Here is a 16,272-nt window from a genome sequence, read left to right as displayed (position 1 = left end):
GTTCTTCCTCTTTCTTCTTTTCTTCACCGATTCTTTCCTTTCTTCTCCGATTCTTCTTCTTCTTCTTCTTCTCCTGCCTGCTCTGCTCTTGCGCGACGGACGGCTAGATTTAAAACAAAAAACAAAAAAAGTTACGGCCGAACCGCGGTTTGAACCGACGGTTCACGGTTTGGAGAAACTACAAACCGAAACCGAACGGTCGGAACTACGGTTTCGGTTCGGTTTGCATCCGGTTCGGTTCAAACCGTAACCTCCGGTTCATAAACCGTCGAACCGCCGGTTCGAACCGACGGTTCGAAACCGAATGGGCAAGTCTAAATGGCAAGTCTAACTCTACATATTGGGCCGATGATTGGACTGTTTTATGAACACTTTCCTGAAAGGCCCAATAGCCCATTCTACAAATATATATACACTCTCACGTTTATTGAAATTAGGGTTAGGGTTCTTGCGTTTCGATCCACTTTACTGTGCCGACGACGACGTTGCGATGGGGAGAAGTAAGTTTGGATTCATCATTTATATTCGTGATTGTTATTTTACTCGAAGGATGCTGATTTTTAAGCTGATTTGAATGGAAATATTTGTGCCTTTACTTGATTTGTTATGCTGCGGTTGGATTTTTGGCTGATTGTGTGTCTGTCACGGTAAGGATTAAGATTTACCTCATGAAAATTACTTGAGAACGTTAATGATCACTAGTTTACTGGATGGATATTTGTTATGTTTTTATTTTTTTTCTGTAGATTATATCTCATCTCATCTATAGGATAGGATGTGAGGTGTTAGGTGTGTTTTGTGCCCTTAATGAAAGTGAGATTTGAGAATTTATTAAGAATGAATATATATATTTTTTTAAATGGTGTATGCTATTTTGCTTGAAGGATGGATTCTCTCTTTTTTGAGGCAAGAAACTTAAAGAAAAATTCGAATTCGTGGAAACCTCCTACCAAAATGCTAATGAACAATGATATTCACGAAGATCTATTGATGTGTATTGTGATATTGCTTGGCTGATTTTCACTTCACTTTAGGTTAGATCTATCTATGGTTTGAGATGTGATTTTGTGTGTATAAGAAAATGAGAGTTAGTTGATTCTCAAGAAGGCTGCTCATGTACAAAGACATTGATATTCCATTCCTGAGAATGCATAATACAATTTTGCCTAAATGATATTTTCTTTTCTTGTGTCTGTAGTCTATAGATAAATGTCTGAGATGTGTTTTGTGGCTAGGCTAACACACACTTATGACGACTCTCCCTCCCAATTGTTAATGTTTCCTACATACAGGACCTGCTAGGTGTTATCGCCAGATCAAGAACAAACCATACCCCAAGTCGCGGTATTGTCGTGGTGTCCCGGACCCAAAGATCCGGATCTACGATGTGGGCATGAAGAAGAAAGGTGTCGATGAATTCCCCTTCTGTGTGCACTTGGTGAGTTGGGAGAAGGAAAATGTGTCGAGCGAGGCTTTGGAAGCTGCACGTATCGCCTGTAACAAATACATGGCCAAGTTTGCTGGGAAGGACGCCTTCCACTTGAGGGTCAGGGTTCATCCTTTCCATGTCCTTAGGATCAACAAGATGTTGTCGTGCGCCGGGGCTGATAGGCTCCAGACTGGCATGCGAGGTGCTTTCGGGAAGCCCCAGGGTACCTGTGCCCGGGTGGCCATCGGGCAGGTGCTCTTGTCTGTGCGCTGCAAGGATGGGAACAGCCATCATGCACAGGAGGCCTTACGTCGTGCTAAATTCAAGTTTCCTGGCCGTCAGAAGATCATTGTCAGCCGAAAATGGTATAACACTTATTTATGATGCTGATGTTTTTGTTTATGCTGTTTCTAATTCGATTGATTTTTCCATTCTCATCTTGTTTCTGGTTTCTGTTATAGTTGAATATCGTTTTGTGGTTTATAGAGTATTGTTCCTATCTGAGATTTAATTTATCTAATAAAGTAAGACGGAAAAAAAAAAGCTCTATACGGTAAATCCGATTGCTGATTTTTCGTGGGTTAATATTTTAGGGGATTCACCAAATTCAGCCGCACTGATTTTGTGAAGTGGAAGTCTGAGAATAGGATTCTTTCTGATGGAGTGAATGCAAAGGTTAGTTTTTTGTTAAACACCCTACTCTTGAGTTAATGTCTATAAATTTGTTCGATCAAAAATATTCTATGCTATGTTCTTATATTCGTCTAATTGTGTGTGTGTATATTTCGAATGTTGCAGCTTCTTGGATGCCATGGACCTTTGGCGAACAGGAAACCGGGAAGAGCATTCTTAACGACTGCGGTGGGATCAAAATGATTTGATGGAGGGACACATGAGGTGCACTTGCTTTCTTTTTAATAATTTATGTTGGACTTTTGCATTGTTCTTTATTATGCTGTTGAATTTGAATCTGCATATTTTTATTTTTTTGGAATTCTATTTGTGGCTTTATATATATATGTTATGGTTTTGGACTTGCAGAATTTCAGAATTAGTTTAGCTGTTTTCAAAATTTTATTTAGTTTTGAGTCTGGTAAATTCTCAGATATATGTGTATATATATATATATATATATTGCTGCATTTCCAACGACTTGTTTACAAAAGAAAAAGAAAAAGAAAAAGAAATGGTTGTGTTTTAAATTTAATTTTTTTTTTTTTACTGTTCTATTCTTTTAATTATATTTAATATTCCTTTATACACTTTTTATCCCACTTTTAAAAGTTCTTTTTTTCAATATTTATATCTAAATAGTATAATACTGTTAATTTTTATAAAAATGTTAGTATTTTTTTTATAGTTTTAAAGGGTAAAAATTTTACAGTGGTAAAATAATACTCTCTCCATATGTTAAATTTGCCTTTTTGTTTTGTCAGTTTGTTCGGTTGAAGATCTAAAATGATATTGAATTTTACATACAATATAAAATTTACAATTTTTCCTAACCATAATTATTTATAACTATTGCCTTTTCGGAATTGAAAAAATTCTTCTGTTAAAAAAAAATATAAATTGTAGGACTCACCATCACACTAGTTGGCTTTATTTGTTGTTGGCAATTTTCATCAATGGTTATATTGTGTTTGAACAAAATATTGAATAAAGTAAAACAATGGAAGAAATTAAACAATATCTAAATTTATCATTTGTAGGAGAATATATGAATTTGAATTGCAAAGGCAGAGATAACTTGCCAAATGTTGTCAATTTTGGTGGAATTTGAAATACAATGTTGACAAAATGATTTATAATTAACAAAGAATATGTTGATTTCCAAAAATTTAGGGGTGAGCAAAATATTCGAAAATTCAATTTGAACCAAATCGAAATTTAAAATTTGGTTCGGATTTTCGGATCGGATCGGTATACTTAAAATTCGAACCAATTTGAAATATAATATATTAATATATATTTTTATTATGTATATTTAATATGTCATTAGAAAATATTATATTTTAATATAAAAAACTCAAATTTATTAATTATATCTTAATATATTTAATTTTCATTGATTATATATATTTAATATTATAAAATAATAATAAAATATAAAAGAATTTAAAAATTTTAAAAAAATAATAAAAATATTTAGAATTTTGAATTTTTCGGTTTGGTTCGGATTTTTTAGTTCGGATTACGGATTTTGATTATTTCGATTTGGTTCGGATTGATTTTTTTCAAAAATTTTGAATTTTCGGATCGGTTCGAATTTGGCAAAATTTGAACCGAAAATTCGAATGACCACCCTACAAAAAAAATTCTACCACTTTATACTTTCAAAAGTTCCCTGGGGAGGGGAACCCACTTTATAATCATCATTTGGGAGGATTTTCTGGAGGGATCTCTCATTAGTATAAAGATTTAGGATTTTTTTTTTTTTTTTGAAAAGATAATTAATTTAGATTCAAATTGAAAAATTAAAGAAAATCTAATTTTCTTTTTTTTTTTTTTAAAAAAAGTAGCCATATTGAATAGGAGTAAGTAGTAAAGTTAAGATGCATAAAAATTTCAGCATTCATTATTATTTAAAAATATTTCAATTATTGTTAATTAAAATAAATAAGATTTCAACGTTTACGTGTGGATGAAGAGTATCAGTCGTCGACACAAGCTTTTCTATTATTCTTCCGATCACCATCATCACATTTCTTCAACCATCGCCACCACATTCCGCTCAATCATCTCGTACTACTAGAATGACAAACGCCCATCCACCATCGTGTAGTAGGGATGAGCAAAAAAATCAAACCGAAATGCCAAACAGCTGAACCGAATTTTCGGTTAACCGAACAAAGTTGGTTCGAATAAAAATGCTACATATTTGGTATTTGTTTGGTCTGGTTTGGTTCGGTTCGGTTTCGGTTTTTTATATTTTTTCGGTTCGGTTATATTTATATATTTGTATTATTATTAAAATTTATATTAATAATTATATTCGGTTCGATTTTGGTTCGGATATTTGAAATTTTTGCAAATATTTTTTATTTAATTAGAATGTTAATTATTTTTAATGTATTTTTTTTTTTAATTTCAGTTCCGTTCGAGTTATTTGCAAATATTACAAATATTTTTGATTAATCGAAATTTTCGATTCGAATATGGTTCACAGTTTCGAGTATTTGATCTATTCGATTCATATATCAAATACCTGCATATTTGCAAATAACTGAACCATACTCACCCCTATGGTGCCGCCCAGTCTCGACCATGGTGGCCGGCCTGTGGCACACGGTGCCGTCCAGTCTCGGCCACGGTGGGCGAGCACTGGCACACGGCCACTGAAACAGCAGCAGCGGGTCAATAACAATCGCTTGAATAACAACAAGAAGACGCTGAAAATAATTGTCATAGCTAAAATCTAAATTGTATAAAATAAATTATACAAAAATACAATCTCGCCCTACCATCATTATTATATTAAATTTAATCGATGACTGAAATTGAATCAGCTGATGGGATCCACAGCCCATTATTATTATTATTATAAAAATATAAGTAATATTTCAAGATACAATAATTTTTTAAAAAATATAATTAATAAATAATTTAGAATATATCAATATAAATAATTATAAATTAATATTTACATATTTAAGTACTCTAATTAAAATTAAAAAATAGTTATAAATTAAAAAAATTAAATGAGATTAAGAAGGCCTCATTTGGATTGAATTTTAGTATGAGTTTTTGACTTTTGCTTTTAAAAAAATATCTTGTACCTGTTAGCATCAGTCAGAAGCAGTCTTTGACACTGAAAAATATCTTTTCAGAAATATATTAAGCGTAGCTTTTGAAATTAGCAGAAGTAATTTTCACTTAAAATTATTTTTTTAACCTTAATAATAATACTAATACTAATAATAAATACAAGCCTATAATATAATATAAAAACAATTAATTTATATATTTCAATTTTAATAAAAATAAAAATAAAAGATAATTATATTATTATTTTAAATTTGTATGTTAATTTAATATTCCTAGTAATTTTATTTTAAATATATATTATTTTCAAATTTAAAAATTATATTAACAATATGTCCTACCGAGTAATTATAACAATTTTAAAGTACTTTCAATTTTTTATAATGATTCATCCAAATACAAAATATTTTTATTTGTCTTCTATTTATTTTTTAAATTAATACGGACCCTAATGCAAAAATATGAACATAATAAGTTGGACTAGAGGAGGAGCTGTACTGGTAGAGGCAAAGGGAGCAGTCATGCCCACACTCCCTATCTATTTTATTAGGCCATTTTCAACCCATCATATCTATTTATCCAATTTTAATTTCAACTATGCAGTTGTTAAAATAATTTTATTTCAACCATAACTCTATTTTTTACTATTATTCTTCGAATATTCAATTTTTTCTATTATTTTAAACAACTTTTTATTTTTATAATTTTTAAAATAAAATTTAAAAAAATTAAAAAATAAAAATTAAATTTAAATATTAAATTTATAATTTTTTTAAAAAAAGTTTTTTTTTTTTTTTTTTAAAAAAAATGGTGTTGCACTGTAGCAAACTCTAAATTTGGTGCTGGGAATGGCGCTGGATTGGAGCAATTCGGCGGCAAAAATGGTGTTGGAACGTCAGATATGGAGCATGGTTGGAGATGCTCGTAGTACTTATTTTATTTTATTATTATTTTATTATTTTATTATTTTTATTTTATTTATGCATAACGTTGGTTTGGTTGCATAAATCAAAATTTTACTATGTCGTAGGTGAATATATAAAATATTGCAAATTTTCTGTGTGAGTGAGTTTTCATTTCAACCTCTAAAATTTGTTTCACTTTATTACGCAGTTTACTTAAAATTCACACGTAAAATTAATGTAGACTAATGCAAAGAAAATTGGTAAAATATTTTAATTAGTTTCATTGAATAAAATATGATTATTTATTTATTTGATAAATTTTCTTTTAGAGACAAGTTATCTAATTTTTACAAAAAAATGAAATTATAAAATAAAGTATTGTTCAATTATTTATTTTATTTATTTATATTCAAATAAAACCATTTAAAATATTTTAGTATTTTTATCTGTGTTAAACATATGTAGAACCAAATACTATATTTGAATATTAGATTAGGACGAGTATGATGTTTTGTGTATGATTTAATTTAATGAAATAGATTTTGACATGAGGTGTGGTGTTGTATAATTTACTATAATATATACTATCTTCGTCCGGTTTTAAGGATCTCATTTATTTTTTACATGTTGATATTTGAACATTAATTATTATATCAAAACATACTACAAATTAAGAAAAAATTGCAAAAATACTTCCATTAGTGTCTTATAATACTAATAAAAAGATATTTGTACAAAAAAATTATATAAATATAAGAATATTTTTAATATTAAGTAAAATGACACAAAAAATAAATATGACCGTTGGAGGCTACGGAGAAAGTATATATTTTATTTAAGAATTGATTAACTTTAATCAACTGAGAATAGGTAAAAAGTACGGCGAACAAATTTCTAATGTAGTGTTATAATTTAAGACTCATTATTCAATAAGGCGCGCAAATGACCAAATAAGCCTTCATATATAATTACAAAGGTACAATATGTTATATTATATCCAGGGGTGGTCCGGTTCGGTTATTTATAAATATGCAGATATTTGATATCCGAACTGAATCAAACAAATACTCGAAACTGCGAACTTCGAACCGAAAATATTTTCAATATTTAACAAATAACTTGAACCGGACCAAAATTAAGAAATATACATTAAAAAATAATTAAATAAAAAATATTTGCAAGTATTTTAAATATCCGAACCGAAATCGACTCGAATATAATTATAAATATAAAATTTAAAATATAATAATATAAATATATTCCGTTCGGTTAACCAAACCAAAAAAATATAAAAAACCAAAATTGAACCGAATCAAACAAATATTAAATATGCAGTATTTGTATTCAAAACGAATTTGTTTGGTTAACTGAAAATTCGGTTTGGTTTAACGGTTCAGTTCGAATTTTTTGCCCACCCGTGATTATATCTCGTCTTATTTCATTATATCTCCTTTTTCCCTTCTCAATAATAAATCAATTCACATGATATAGTTATTTAGGATTCTTTTTTTTTTGTTTGTTTCAAAAGAAAATCAATGATCCACAACCGAGAAACATATTCTTTTCTCGAAAAAATTACTTCGATTTTTCGAAATACATTCTTGAGATCAAAGATTTTCCACCAATAAATTATACAATCAAAAGATAATTCAAGTTAGTAATAATAATAGGAAGAAAGAAAAAAGGAAAAAAAAGAAAGAAAGAACAAAATCTCTAGTCATGAAAACAAATCATATCTATTGCAGTTAGATTAAGACATTTTCTAATGTGATCCCAAAACAAATGAAACTCATACCCGATTGAATGCAAGAATCGAAAATTTCGAACTAAGCTAATTATGCAATCTAAACAATGATATTTTTCAAATTCGATCGGATCAAGGGTCTCGATCTTGATTTTTATACGTCGAAACTTAGAGATGAAGAAATTTTTTCAAACCCTATTCAACGGCGCCAGAGCCATATTGGAAAATACGGCATTGTCCGTGGATCTAACCCTCTTATCGGCTGTTGATGATTAAGCCTCGACTCTTGCCTTTCGCGCCGATTCTCCGGCTCAGCTAAATTTGGATGCGAAGATTCTCCCACTTGATCATCCTATACAATAAATCAACATACATTTAATTCAAGAAAAAGAATACATCGAAAAAACTTCAAAAAAAGAAAAAAAAAATTGACGAAAAAATGGATCGATCATTGAACAAAAACCCTAACCCTAACACTATTGGACTCAAAGATTCTTCCACTTGATCATCCCCTATCCAAGAAATCAACATACATTAAATCACGTAAAAATATACATAGAAAAAAATCATTCAAAAGAAAAGGAAAAAAAAAATGATGTAAAAAGGGATCGATCATCGAACAAAAACCCTAACCCTAATCCTATTCCTTGATTCAGCCTCTGAACTCGGTAATGGCACCGTAAAATCATTGTTATCCGTGGAAATTCCCAACTCGTCCCAATTGTATTCATGAAAAGAGCGCAAGGAAAATGGTGAATATTCATAGCCGGAGCTCTCTTCGCGGCCCGCTTCATTAAATCACGACGAATAATAATTCGAAGTGTTAGAATATATATATATGATCAAGAAATGAAAAATGTAGGTAGTTTATTCAAGAACTAAGAAGTGATTAACTAGCTGAATTCAGTTTTAATAGTTTTTTTTTTTTTTTTTACTGTTACATTTCTTGAATTAATTTACCTGTATTTTCTTGAGAATCATAACCATTGTTGTTGTCTGGGGAGACGATATTATTCGTCATTGGGCTGAATTTTCCGGTGAGTTCTTCTTCTTTGTCGGAATGAGGAGTCTTCTTGCCGGTGGAGGTCGCAGAAGTTCTCGCCGGCGGCGAGGCGATGGAATTGAAATATGATTTTCTTCTGTCCATGGCTTCAGAGAGAATGAAATCTTTGAATGAATGAATGCAAATGGTGATTTTATGTGTTGTTATTAAAACGTTGATGATAATATATATAAAATAAAATATTTTGAATTGGATTTTTTTTTTTTTTTTTTTTTTAATTTTCATACACTTCTCTTCTAGTTAATTTGTCCGGCTAGAACTTTTAGATATTATACTTCATCCGTCCAATTTCTATTGTGCTAAAGTATATTTACACGGGTTTTTAGGTAATTGTCTTTTTGTTATAAATTGACAAATTTGTCCTTAAGTGTATGGTAGAAATTAAAAGTAATAAATGAATAAGGGGTAAAAATGTAAAATTTATGTAGGACCATTGTTATTGGACATCCCAAATAGAAAATAGAAAAGTAGGATATTAGTTTGTGGACGGAGGGAGCAGTATATAATTAGTAAATAATTAATAAAAATAATTATAGATTAAAATTAAGATGATTAAATAGTTGAATTAAAATTATAAATTATGAATTTAAAATATGATTAAAATGTATAATTATATTTCCAAAAAAAATAAAGAAAAATTATGTTAATGAACCGAAATATAAAGAGTTGACAAATTGTGTGGAACGAAAGAAAGTATTATATAAATATGGAATGGTTAGGAAGTTGATTAAAACTAATCAGTGCATAAAATATACTTATTTTGTCTCAAAGTAATATTTTTACCATTTTTTTTCATTCACTTAAAAATATTTCTTTCATTTTTTTTTTAAGTAAAAATAATCATAAACTAAGATAAAAATACTTTTAATTTTTATTTAAATTAAAAATATATCATTATACATACAATTACAATTTATATAAATTTAAATAACAAAATTTCAAAACCTCTTACATACTTTCACTGACTAATCAAATATTATTAATTTTTAATCAACTACAAAATCCCAAATTAACCTTTCAAATAAAAGGGATCGAATAGATTATTATCACGTGCTTACAAATCATATACTCCCTCCGTCCCATGTAATATGGGTGTATTACTGTAGACACGGAAATTTAGGTAAAGTATAATTAGTAAGTAATTAAAAAGTGTATTAGTAAAAATAATTATTATTTAGTAAAAATAATTATAGATTAAGATTAAGATTAAGATAACTAAATAGTTTAATTAAAATTAAGAAAATTATAAAATGCGATTAAAGTACATAATTATATTTCCAAAAATAGAAAGGACAAGTTACGTGGGACGGACGAAAATAGAAAATAGGGACAAATTATATGGGACAGAGGGAGTATATTTTATAGTGTGTTGCGTGAATATACCTTTTGTGACAAAATTATTACTATTATGTATTATATGGACTATTATCATATATATATATATATATATATAATTCATATAATATTTTATACTCTCTCCGTCCTATAAATATATTATAGTCTTAATTGAGTTATGCACGAAATTTAAGGAATATTGATATTATATTGGTAGTGGGTAAAAAATATAAATAAAAGATTTTTTGCTCTTACGACTGTATTAGTGTAAAAATAATAGCAATTATGTAATAAAAATAAAAAAATATAGAAATATTATGTTAATTTATATTTTGTGGATTCTCCGTCTATATTTAATTAATATGCTATCAATCCACTATCAAATACTCACATTAAGCATTACTGTTGATATAAATAAATATGATATGATTTTTAAATTTAAAATTAATTTTTAATATAATATAAAATTACTATCATGACCTCCAAATATTTGTTTTATTTACTTTTAACATAGTTTTTTTTTTTAAAGTAAATAATTTTAATATATATATATTACCATTTTTCCTTTATGTTTTGTTAGAAACGATTTCATAAATTGTATTTATAAGAGTAAAAGGTTAAAAATTGGATATAAATAAAGAAAAATTGCAAATATTTTAGGATTCTTGTATCACTTTTTTTTTCTGGAAAATAATGACATATTTTAATTACAATTTAAATTTTACGATCAAACATAGTTACAAAAAAAAATGGCCAGATTAAAATAAATATATACAGAGAAAATAATATAATAGCCTCAAAATATTTTAGAATATTCTTTATACTATTTGACTAAATTTTAATAAGTAAAAAGTAAAATCCGACTGGACCTCACCAATGACCAGGGTTGAGCAAAATATGCAAAATCTAAAAATCCAATCCGAACCGAACTGAAATTTAAAATTTGATTCGAATTTCTCGGATTCTCGATTTGAATCGAATTGAATTTTTAACAAATTTCGAATTTCGGATCGGTATACTTAAAATTTGAACCAATCCGAAATTCGAAATATAACATTTTAATATATTTCTTTATTATACATATTTAATATTTTATTAAAAAATATTATAGTTTAATATAAAAAACTCAAATTTATTAATTATATTTTAATATATTTAATTTTTATATGTTATATATATATATTTAATATTATAAATAAAATATAAATGAAATTTAAAAATTAAAAAAAATAATAAAAATATTTAGAATTTTAGATTTTTCAATTTGGTTTGAATTTTTTAGTTCGGATTTCGGTTCGGATTTCAAAATTTTCGGATTTTCGAATCGGCTCGAATTTGGCAAAATCCGAATGCTCGCCCTTACCAATGACTTCACCGGAAAATTAATACTCCTTTTGTCACTTATATTTATACCTATTTTCATCTTTTAGTTGTCATAAAAAAAATATATATTTAATTTTCTTAAAAGTAAATAAATTTGCAATATTATATATATTCACCTACGCCACAGTAGAATTTTGATTTATGCAAACCAAACCAAACCAACATCATGTAGCCGAAAAAAAAACACAAACAAACAGTATATATATATATATATATAGAGAGAGAGAGAGAGAGAGAGATCATAAGGCTACTCTGGTTCAATACAAACAAAGTTTGAAACTTTGATAAATCACAAAAGAGTGAATTCAATTCAACAACTTGGGCAGAAGCTAAAATTAAAATTAAAGAGGTAGGAGATTCCAAAGGTAAGAAGTTACCTCAAACCGAAGCGAAAACTTCATCATCCTTGAACCGGCCCCGACAAAAACGCCCTTCCGGGTTTCCTGTTAGCCAACGGTCCATGGCATCCGAGAAGCTGCATTGTAATAGCAGATAGATGCATTAAGTCAGCATACATATGCAAGATTAAGACAGAACTACCGCATCGAAATAACCTTACCTTAGCATTCACACCGTCGGAGACAATCCTGTTCTCAGACTTCCATTTCACAAAATCAGTGCGACTGAATTTCGTAAATCCCCTGACAGAGTCAACAAAAATATATATATATAAATGGATATAATACCCGACGACTAGAGCTGAACCAGAGAAGGAATGGTAAGGCAATAGGAGACATAATAAATTCATAAACAGAAGAAATATATGAATACCATTTTCGGCTGACAATAATCTTCTGACGGCCGGGAAACTTGAATTTAGCACGGCGCAAGGCCTCCTGTGCATGATGGCTGTTCCCGTCCTTGCAGCGCACAGACAAGAGCACCTGCCCGATGGCCACCCGGGCACAGGTACCCTGGGGCTTCCCGAAAGCACCTCGCATGCCAGTCTGGAGCCTATCAGCCCCGGCGCACGACAACATCTTGTTGATCCTAAGGACATGGAAAGGATGAACCCTGACCCTCAAGTGGAAGGCGTCCTTCCCAGCAAACTTGGCCATGTATTTGTTACAGGCGATACGTGCAGCTTCCAAAGCCTCGCTCGACACATTTTCCTTCTCCCAACTCACCAAGTGCACACAGAAGGGGAATTCATCGACACCTTTCTTCTTCATGCCCACATCGTAGATACGGATCTTTGGGTCCGGTACACCACGACAATACCGCGACTTGGGGTATGGTTTGTTCTTGATCTGGCGATAACACCTAGCAGGTCCTGTAGGAGAGGGAGTGTTGTAAGTGCTAGCCACAAAACACATCAAACATACATCTGTCGATATAGACAAGAAAGAAAATATTATTTAGGCAAGTTTGTGTCAGACAGAATGTTCTTGGTCGAGAATTCATTAACTCTCATTTTCCTCTAGACTCAAAATCACATCTCAAACCATAGATAGATCATCTAATCCCAAGTGAGAATCAGCCAAGCAATACAATACACATCAATAGATAGATCGTGAATGTCATTAATGGTTCATTTGCAGAAATTCTGGCACAAGCTTAGCACTAATTCTAATTTTCCTTTAGGTTGCTTGCCTTGTAAAAGAGATAATCCACCGAGCAATATAGCATACACCAACTATTCATTCATGTAAAAATCAGGACATCAGATACATAAACAAATATCTTTGTCCATGAAAAATTCCCAATTTTCACTTTCACTAAGGCCAGGCCACAAAACACATGATCTAACACCTCATATCCTAGAGATGAGATACAATAATCTTCATACAAAAACGTATCATCCGACCTCTCAAATATCCATCCAGTAGAGTAAACTAGATATCATTAACTAACATTCTCAAGTATTTACCAATTCTTATTTTCTTTCATTCAGGACTTCATAATCCACAGAGAGCTTAGAAAGGAAATCATGCGACAAATTAATAAGTATACACATATATATGTAAATCGTGAGTTTTTTTCGTGTCTACACAAACAAAGAACAAATCAGGTAAAATTACATAACATCATCCAGAACAATTTAAGAAGCATCCTTCTCCACCAGGAACAAAAATTACAAAAACTTAACGCCGCGCGTAGAGCAAAGTAAAAATCACGAACAAATCTTACAACAAACGCTTAATTTAAAATACATGAATGATTTTACAAATCGAATACAACAGAATCGAAGCTTACTTCTCCCCATGGCAACGTCGTCTCTGTCCCGCCGGCACGAAACGCAGAAACCCTAATCCTAATTCGAGTGAAACGTGATTCTGTCATTATATATGTCCTACTGGGGCGATTGGGCCTTTTAAGAATTAATTGTACCTAAAGCGGCCCAATATTGTGTATTGGGCCTTATCTTGGCCCAATATGTACATTCAATTGAGCAGGCAAAAAATGAGGATGGGCCGGAATCTAGCCAGACACAAAAATAAATAAATTAAAGCTTGATATTGTTTGGTACGAGAATTGGTAGATATTTAGGCTACTTTCTTTTGACAAAATTTTTTAATACATTTTTTAAAAAAATATTAATATATTACACATTTTTTTTATTTTTATATTACTTATATAATTTTTATTTTTTACATAAAAATATCAAAACACAAAACAAACACACCCTAATATTTTTTTAAAAAAAAATAATTTTTTTTGCGAAACAATTTATCAAATATTATTTTAATATCTAATTCAAACTAAACCCAAAAAAATACACTCCAAGTTTGAGTAAGAAAATTGAAATTTAAAAATTGAAGTATTTATTTCTATTAAAGCTGTTCTTGTTACCAACTTCCCCCCATTTTTACTATTCATTATTTTTTTAAAAAAAAATCAAATCAAAATATCTATTTTTATTTTGTATATAATATTAAAATTTAATTTTGCATTCAAAATATTACATGATACCTATTTATATCACAAATCATATAATTATTCAAATTCAAAATTTTTGCTATTTAAACTTCCAAACAAACATGTCATCTCTTACGCACACTTTATATATAAATTAATTGTATATGTAATGATATCTTTATAATTTATGGATTTTGGCTCATAATATTGGATTGTATCTAACACAAACAAATTTTTAAAATAAATAAATATTTTGAAAAATATATTATTAAATTTTAAATTCTTAATTCTAGAGTGTGTTTTTTGTCTTTTTTTTGTGAGTTTATGTTTGGTATTAAAATAATATTTATGAGATACTTTATAAGAAATATATATATATATATTAGTATAGTTTAAATAGTAAAATTTTAAAATATTTGACCGAAAAAACAATAATTCATCCAATTCGTCATCGTTAAAATAATCAAAGAAAAAATAAAAGTAGAAATAGAAAATATTTAATTACTTATATATTATAATTTATAAAAAAAAAATAACTAAGCAAACAAGGGACCGTCAAAGAATTCCGATCTGATTAATCAGAACTAGAATGACATGTACGTCACATTCTCAAAGCATCGTTTTGAAAATGTAATGTATATGTTATCATAGTTCTAGATTCTTCGGATCAGAATTCTTTGCCGATCTCTTGTTTACTTAGCTACAATTTTATATATTAAAATAAATAAGAAATTATATATACAAAAAGTAAGGCTATTGTAAAAAAAAATTATTCAAGACTTGTTGGACGTCACGATGTATTAAAACTTTGGTGATCATATGCAGTGACGGAACCAGCAATAAAAGTTAGAGAGGAGGGGGGCAAAATCGATTTTTTTGTTATTGATTTAATGTTATTTTTTTTATTATTTATAGTACATTGCGGCAAAAGATAAAAAATTTGGAAAATTTAAATGTTTTAGAAATTATTTTAATAAAATTACATAAAAGTTAATATTTTTTTACTATAAAAAATAAAATTTAAAAACTAAAAGTATAAATCACCGTAAGGATAAAATTTTTATAATTTTTTATATTACAAAATAAAAAATTAAAAGGAGCAAATTACTCTAAAATATATAATTTTATTTTTTTTATATTAAAAAATACATATATTTTGAGAGTTGGAGGGTCAGTTGACCCTATAGCCCCATGTAATTCCGTCATGAATATATGAATTTTATAGTTTTTTTTTTTTTTGAAGAACTAATAATCAATTTGATTAAATTTATTATTGCACTGTTAGTTTGTGAATTTATTTCATTCTTAATGCACATACGAAAGAAGAATTAAATAAATTACTATATAGTAAAATTTTAATTTGTAGGCTATTGTATTTGATTTGAGAATTATGAATCCTACGTCAAAAAAATAAATAAATAAATAAATAAATAAAAATAAATAAATAATGATGTGACTTTGCCAATATTGTAGATATAATTTCAAATATATAATAAATAGTTAAGAGAAAATAAAATTGTTTAGGGAAAATATTAGCAAAATGTAACTCTCACTAATTTACATCCCAAGAGAAAAGTACCATAATTAGGGATGTCAACGGGGCAGGTTTGAGACTGGTTTTGCAGGCTCCGGGATCCGCCCCGCTAGAAAATATTAGGATTTAAAACTCGTCTCGCCCTGCTTCAACCCGGCCCCAAGACCCGTCCCGTTCCGAACCCTCCGGGTTCAGGGCCAACCCGACAAATTTGCTTTTTTTAAAAAAAATAAAATAATTTTTTAAAAAAATAAT

The 16,272-nt window shown here is 29.0% G+C and overlaps 3 protein-coding genes across 4 annotated transcripts; 1 reads left to right on the top strand and 2 right to left on the bottom strand.

Moving 5' to 3' along the window:
* Positions 1 to 351: 351 nt before the first annotated feature.
* Positions 352 to 2,465, top strand: LOC127259752 (60S ribosomal protein L10-like). The gene is made up of 4 exons (XM_051287337.1): positions 352 to 500; positions 1,293 to 1,794; positions 2,023 to 2,104; positions 2,228 to 2,465. Exons 1-4 carry the CDS (start codon positions 365 to 367, stop codon positions 2,303 to 2,305), a joined length of 798 nt encoding a protein of 265 aa, XP_051143294.1. The 5' UTR covers positions 352 to 364; the 3' UTR covers positions 2,306 to 2,465.
* A 5,383-nt stretch (positions 2,466 to 7,848) lies between these two features.
* Positions 7,849 to 9,003, bottom strand: LOC127259398 (uncharacterized). Its single transcript, XM_051286718.1, has 4 exons — positions 8,804 to 9,003; positions 8,477 to 8,631; positions 8,313 to 8,355; positions 7,849 to 8,195 (listed from the first exon to the last, which is right to left on the bottom strand). Exons 1-3 carry the CDS (start codon positions 8,988 to 8,990, stop codon positions 8,329 to 8,331), a joined length of 369 nt encoding a protein of 122 aa, XP_051142675.1. The 5' UTR covers positions 8,991 to 9,003; the 3' UTR covers positions 7,849 to 8,195; positions 8,313 to 8,328.
* Positions 9,004 to 11,880: 2,877 nt separating this feature from the next.
* On the bottom strand, positions 11,881 to 13,899 carry LOC127259575 (60S ribosomal protein L10-like). 2 transcript variants are annotated; one of them, XM_051286986.1, is made up of 4 exons: positions 13,821 to 13,899; positions 12,396 to 12,897; positions 12,184 to 12,265; positions 11,881 to 12,099 (listed from the first exon to the last, which is right to left on the bottom strand). In XM_051286986.1, the coding sequence occupies exons 1-4, from the start codon at positions 13,828 to 13,830 to the stop codon at positions 12,025 to 12,027; spliced, it is 669 nt and encodes a 222-aa protein (XP_051142943.1). In that variant the 5' UTR covers positions 13,831 to 13,899; the 3' UTR covers positions 11,881 to 12,024. The 2 variants fall into 2 exon arrangements, with proteins under 2 accessions (XP_051142943.1, XP_051142935.1); XM_051286978.1 differs by having other exon boundaries at positions 12,396 to 12,951; positions 13,821 to 13,872.
* Positions 13,900 to 16,272: the final 2,373 nt, after the last annotated feature.

Source organism: Andrographis paniculata, unplaced genomic scaffold, assembly GCF_009805555.1.
Source record: "Andrographis paniculata isolate CXL003 unplaced genomic scaffold, ASM980555v1 Contig14END, whole genome shotgun sequence".
NCBI classification, from domain to species: Eukaryota; Viridiplantae; Streptophyta; class Magnoliopsida; order Lamiales; family Acanthaceae; genus Andrographis; species Andrographis paniculata.
The sequence above is the reverse complement of the archived record's forward strand: the minus strand, read 5'-3'. Positions and strand labels throughout refer to the sequence as shown.

Bases quoted from the DNA above. Each gene is read 5' to 3' on its own strand.
- LOC127259575 (XM_051286978.1), bottom strand. The intron at 12,266-12,395 runs GTATTCATATAT...TGACTCTGTCAG, and splicing joins ATTATTGTCAGCCGAAAATG to GGGATTTACGAAATTCAGTC. The intron at 12,100-12,183 runs GTAAGGTTATTT...ATTACAATGCAG, and splicing joins CCGACGGTGTGAATGCTAAG to CTTCTCGGATGCCATGGACC.
- LOC127259752 (XM_051287337.1), top strand. From the start codon at position 365: ATGAACACTTTCCTGAAAGGCCCAATAGCCCATTCTACAAATATATAT. The intron at 501-1,292 runs GTAAGTTTGGAT...TCCTACATACAG, and splicing joins CGACGTTGCGATGGGGAGAA to GACCTGCTAGGTGTTATCGC. The intron at 1,795-2,022 runs GTATAACACTTA...TTAATATTTTAG, and splicing joins ATCATTGTCAGCCGAAAATG to GGGATTCACCAAATTCAGCC.
- LOC127259398 (XM_051286718.1), bottom strand. From the start codon at position 8,990: ATGGACAGAAGAAAATCATATTTCAATTCCATCGCCTCGCCGCCGGCG. The intron at 8,632-8,803 runs GTAAATTAATTC...GATTTAATGAAG, and splicing joins TGATTCTCAAGAAAATACAG to CGGGCCGCGAAGAGAGCTCC. The intron at 8,356-8,476 runs GTTAGGGTTTTT...TTTCTTGGATAG, and splicing joins AATCAAGGAATAGGATTAGG to GGGATGATCAAGTGGAAGAA.